The sequence below is a fragment of the Eimeria tenella genome, genomic scaffold (assembly GCF_000499545.2).
Source record: "Eimeria tenella Houghton genomic scaffold, Eth_scaff8, whole genome shotgun sequence".
Taxonomy (NCBI): Eukaryota; Apicomplexa; class Conoidasida; order Eucoccidiorida; family Eimeriidae; genus Eimeria; species Eimeria tenella.
In genome coordinates, this window is record NW_013543455.1 from 325,248 (window position 1) to 330,450 (window position 5,203).

Here is a 5,203-nt window from a genome sequence, read left to right on the forward strand (position 1 = left end):
CAGCAGCAGCAGCAGCAGCAGCAGCACCTGCTCGGCCACTGGCCGTGGGGCCCAGGCCAAAGAGTTGATGCGGCTTTGGCGGCCCTTCAGCTGCAGCAGCAGCAAACCATCAGCAGGTCTCCAGACTTTGATGCTGTCTCCCCAAGAAGCTGTTGCAATTAAAGTCCCCCAGCAGCAGCTGGTGCTGCTGCTGCTGCTGCTGCTGTTGGCGTCGGCGGCTTGGGCGGGGGCGGCGGGGTCGCTGGCGCGCTGCCCCCTCGCTGCTGCTGCTGCTGCCGCTGCCGCCGCCGCTGCTGCTGCTGCTGCTGCTGCTGCTGCTGCTGCGAGGGCGGTGGAAGGCGCGAACTTGCAGCAAGTGAGGGGCCGCTCGTCTGCAACAACAGAAGCAGCAAGTTGCATTTTAGATTGAATAAATTTATTAAAATAAATTGTGTCAAGAATAGGACTTGAGGGGGGCAAGCAGCAAGTGGTGCGCTGCTGCTGCAGCTTCTGGGCGTGCTGCCGCAGCAGCTGCTCCTGCTGCAGCCGCTTTGCTGCTGCTGCTGCGCTTGCTGCTGCACACGCCCGCCGGAACGCCAGCAGTTTGCTGCTGCCTTCTGTGTAGAAAGTCCCCTCGATATCTTCTTCCTGCTGCTGCTGCTGCTGCTGCTGCTGCTGCTCCGCAGCAGCGGGCTCCTGCTTCGCCGCCGGCTGCTTCTTCACCGCGATCACTCGCGCCGCCGGCTGCAGCAACTGCTGCTGCTGCTGCTGCTGCTGCTGCTGCTGCGGTGTACATACACCCGAAGGCAACTCCCGACCAGCAGCAACAAGAGCCTTCAAACGCGACCGCCGCTCAAAAGGCCCTTCTCCAAACAAAGTCACTGGTTCGCCCATTCCCCTGCAGCAGCAGCAGCAGCAGCAGCAGCAGCAGCAGCAGTTGCAGCAGCAGCAAAGCTGCTGCAGCCCAACAGCTGCACTGCATTTTGTTAATTTTCGCTTATTATTCATTTATTTATTTATTTTGTTATTAGTTATTTTACTTATTTATTTAATTTAATTATTCATTTTCAACTGCTCCTGTTGGCAGGGAAAGGAGTGAACCAGAAATAAATACATAAAATAAAATATATAAAATAAATAAAATGCATTTTAAAAATAAATAAATGAAATGCGTTAAACAAGCAAATAAAACGCAAAAGACAAATAAATAAAATGCATTAAAACAAAATAAATAAATGGATAAAACTAAATAAATAAATAAATAAAAATGAATAAATAAAATGCAAATAATAATAAAAGCTGCAGCTTTTATTACCTGAGGGCCTCTCGAACATCAGAGTCAATTGTGGGAACTGCTGTTTTAAAAGAAGCTGCTGTTTGCTGCACTTGAAAGGCCTTGAGTCTTTCTTGCTGCTGCGGTCCCGCTGCTGCTGCTGCTGCTGCTGCTGTTGCTGCTGCTGCTGCAGGGGGGCCCGCGGGCGGGCCCTCCTCCAGCACTGCAGCAGCAGCAGCATTCCCCGCCTCGCTTATCTTCCCGTAGTACAGGTGGCTTTTGCTGTCAGCAGCAGCAGCAGCAGCAGGAGCAGCAGCAGCAGCAGCAGCAGCGGGAGATTTCTTTACGCCGGCGGCCCCAGCGGGGCGGGGGCCCCCCGAGGGCTCCGGCATGGCGGGAAATGAAGTGAAATTAAATTAAATCAATTAAATTAAATTAAATTAAAATAACAGAAAAAGAAAAATAAATGCTAAATAAATGGCAAAAGGGAGTCCCAGGCGCTGCCGAAACCAGAATTCAAATTCAAATTCAAGAACGCCGCTACAGCAGCCGCGCAACAGCAGCAGCAGCAGCAGCAGCAGCAAAGAAAAGGGAAATGGACCTCTTTTAAATCTCCGAGGCCTCAAAAACAAAAAGAAAAGATAAAACGAACCTCAAAGATCTAAAGCTGTTCTTCAAAGGCCACGGGGAGGACTGCATGCGCTCCGCCGCAGCCAGTTCCACTTTCTGCAATGCATGCATGCGAAGGAAGCCTGCGGGAAAGTCCCCAAACTTCGCCTGAAATAGCTGAAGTAGACTTTATTAGTTTTTCAATTTTCAAAATAAAAAGCAAAACAACTTTTTTTCAGCGGCAGACCCAAGATCGGGGTAGCTGCTGCGACGGTCGCCGCGCCGTCGGCGCGCAGCGCAGAAAGCGAAAAAAAAAACACAGTCCTTTCTTTTGCATCTTTCCAAAGATATAATGTTAAATTGAGAATGTTATCAAGTCTTATGCGTCTTCTGGGCTCAAAAACGCGGCCTTTACCTCCAAAGTTCGTTCTTGAAGAATCTGCAGTTGGCGCCGCGGGTTTCAGGTGTACATACACCCCAACCGCCAGCAGCGCCACCCCCTCTTCCGCCGTTTCACTTATGTTTATTTTCGAATCATTTTGAATTCAACTAAAGCCCGAAACCCCTTGAATTGTCCGTTTTTTGTCTTTTATTTCTTCAAAATGTCCTATTTATCGATTTGATGTCCTTTGATTCCGCCAGAAAGCAAATTTGTCGCTTCTTCCGCTCTTTTTCTGTTCAGCTTCCCAACAAAAAATCTGCAAAATGATTTTTTTCAAGTCCGATCCGCCGCTTCTCTGGGCTTTGGGCTTTCCCCCGTGCGCCTAGCGAAGGTAAATTATAAATTTGAATTAATTTTCGAATTTAAAATTAGTCTTTTTGCAATTTTGCAAAAAAATGAAGACAGCGACTGCTGCTGCGGCCTGCAGATGGGCCCCAGCAAAGGCCGCGGGCCCCTCATAGCCAAGTTTGCCCCCGCTGGATTCAAGAAGGGATTTGGGGCCATTGGATTGGGAAGGCACACAAAAAAAGGTGAATTCTTTTGATTTCAGACTTAATTTTGACTCAAATTTGAATAAATGAAGAGCCTTCTCATTCAAGTAAACATTCCGTTCAGTTCAAATACTCAAATACTTCATTTTACTCAAAAGAACTTTTCTTTTAAATGGCTTTCTTTGGTTCAAAGTGCTGCTCTGGGCGCCGCCGCGGGGTGTCTGTACACCCCAAGTCTATGTGTTCCACTTAATCATATATTTATTTGTTCCCGTATTACATTAATTAATTAATTAGTTTATTATTTATTTATTTATTTATTTACTTCTTTTTCGCCTTTTGTTTATTCGCCGCTAACTTCTTTATTTGCATTTCGGGCATTTGCAAGTCAGTTGCTTTTTGCTGCTTCTGCATCTGCTGGTAATTAAATTCCACTTATTTCTATTTATCTTTATTCATTTACATTTATTTATATTTATTTATTCATTTATTTATTTACATTTACTTACTTATTTATTATTTAATTTCATTTCATTTTATTTCTGCTGCTGCTCTAAAGGCTTTTTTCTCATCAATTCGATGCTGGTCCCCAAACTGCATATGCCGGACTTAAACGGATTTGAGGTAAATCAATTTTATTTATTTAAAATAAATAAATATATTTAAAGTGCAATTCAATTCATTTTAATTCACTTTAATTGATTTAAATGCATTTAAATCCATTTAAATCTTTCAAATTGATTCAGATTGATTTAATTGGATTTAAATGAATTTAAATCCATTTAAATCAATTAAAGTGGATCTAAATGGATTTGAAACATAATCCAAACAGAATAACGGGGAGAATATCGCGAATCTGCGCCGCTGTTACTGCTGTTGCTGCTGCTGCTGTTGTTGCTGTCGTTGTTGCTGCTGCTGCTGTTGTTGCTGCTGCTGCAGCTGAAGCCTTACGTTTGCCCCCAAACTTACAAAATTGCGTCGCAGAAGTATTGGGCAGCAGACGAGGAAGAATAAAAGTCGAAATAAAGAAATGAAGAAAAGATGAATTATTTAAAACTCGAGAAATGGGAAAACAAATGAATGAACCATTCTTTTTAAACAAATCTGCAAATAAACATATTTGTTGACTTCAACAAAATTTCTTTTCTCGCTGTTCCGGTGTATGCACACCTCAAGTTCTCACTTATCTTTTCGTCGAACTTTTGAAAACTCTTCGAACTTAATTCATTTTTAAGTTGAGTTTTTCTTTCTTTTGTTTTTAAAAGCAGTTTCGAGGAAAGGAAAAAGAATTAAACTTTTAAATCGAAAAGAGTTTTGAAATGCTTTGCGACGAAACGAAGAGCGACGACCCAGGTGTCTGCACACCTCAGCGTTGCTCCGAAGGAGAATTCAAAAAGTGGCTTCCTTCATTTTATTTATTTATTTATTTATTTGTTTGTTTGTTTTAGTTTATGTATTTGTTGTTATTTATTTCTTTGTTGTTCCTCTTGAAGGCGCTGGCCGGAAGCGCTTTCTCTGTTTCTCCCGCGGGCAATTTGAGGTGTACGTACACCTCACGGCTGCGGCGTGGGCGGCTTCGAATTGGATTTGTTTTCACTTTTTCTTTTTTCATTTTTTTCTTTTCTTTTTTGCTGCTTTTTTATTTTCTCCTTTTCTTTGTTTTCCCTTTCCAGCCGCAGCCAGGCGCCGAAGTTGCTGCGCTGACCTGCCGCCGCTGCTGTTCCTGCTGCTGCTGCTGCTCCTGCTGCTGCTGCTGCTCCTCCTGCTGCTGCTGCTGCTCCTGCTGCTGCTGCTGCTGCTGGAGGGAAAAGGACTTGCTGGAAGTCTTCAGTTTGGAATCCAAGTTGGTTGAGGACTTTGAGTTTCTTTTTGATGCGGAGTTGGAGTGTACGTACACCCCGCGCGGACACCCGCTGCGCCGCTTTCCTCCGGTAGCTTTTTGCTTCCTGGCGGGCCCTGTCGCGGCTCGTCAGCAGCCGCGGCCTCCTGCTGCTGCTGCTGCTGCTGCTGCTGCTGCTGCGGGGGGGGTAGCCGCGGGCGAAGACGTGGGGCCCCACAGCCCCCGGGGGCTGCAGCAGACACACGAGAGTGCGGCCGAAGAGGCGGTAGCCGTGCATTGCTGCTGCTGCAGCAGCAGCAACTTCGCGCAGCGCGAACAGCAGGAAGGCGTGGCCTTTGCTGCTGCCGCTGCTGCTGCTGCGCTGCAGCCGCACAGACAGCACGCGGCCAAACTGCGAAAAGAACTTGAACAGCTGCTGCTCCTTAAATGCTGCTGGCAGGTGCCCCACATACACCACGCCTCGCCGTGCTGCTGCTGCTGCTGCTGCTGCTGCTCGCCGCGCTGCTGCTCGCCTGCCCCTCCGGCTGCCTCTCCCTGCTGCTGCTGCTGCTTCTCCGGCTGCTGCTGCT

General features: G+C 46.6%; 3 protein-coding genes across 3 annotated transcripts in view; 1 reads left to right on the plus strand and 2 right to left on the minus strand.

Moving 5' to 3' along the window:
* ETH_00031415 (U4/U6 small nuclear ribonucleoprotein, putative) overlaps positions 1-1,644 on the minus strand; it is a gene marked incomplete at both ends in the record, with an annotated part of 4,355 nt that extends 2,711 nt beyond the window's left edge. Inside the window, 2 exons of the mRNA XM_013378282.1 lie at positions 28-877; positions 1,295-1,644. Of these exons, the coding sequence (XP_013233736.1) occupies positions 28-877; positions 1,295-1,644 (1,200 nt within the window). The remainder of the gene's footprint in view (positions 1-27; positions 878-1,294) is intronic.
* Positions 1,645-2,730: 1,086 nt separating this feature from the next.
* On the plus strand, positions 2,731-3,808 carry ETH_00031420 (uncharacterized protein; the record flags this gene model as incomplete). Its single annotated transcript, XM_013378283.1, has 3 exons — positions 2,731-2,833; positions 3,354-3,418; positions 3,734-3,808. The coding sequence occupies 3 exons, from the start codon at positions 2,731-2,733 to the stop codon at positions 3,806-3,808; spliced, it is 243 nt and encodes an 80-aa protein (XP_013233737.1).
* A 539-nt stretch (positions 3,809-4,347) lies between these two features.
* Positions 4,348-5,203, minus strand: part of ETH_00031425 (RNA binding protein, putative) — a gene marked incomplete at both ends in the record, with an annotated part of 1,495 nt that continues 639 nt past the window's right edge. The window contains one exon of the mRNA XM_013378284.1: positions 4,348-4,995. Within this exon, the coding sequence (XP_013233738.1) occupies positions 4,348-4,995 (648 nt within the window). The remainder of the gene's footprint in view (positions 4,996-5,203) is intronic.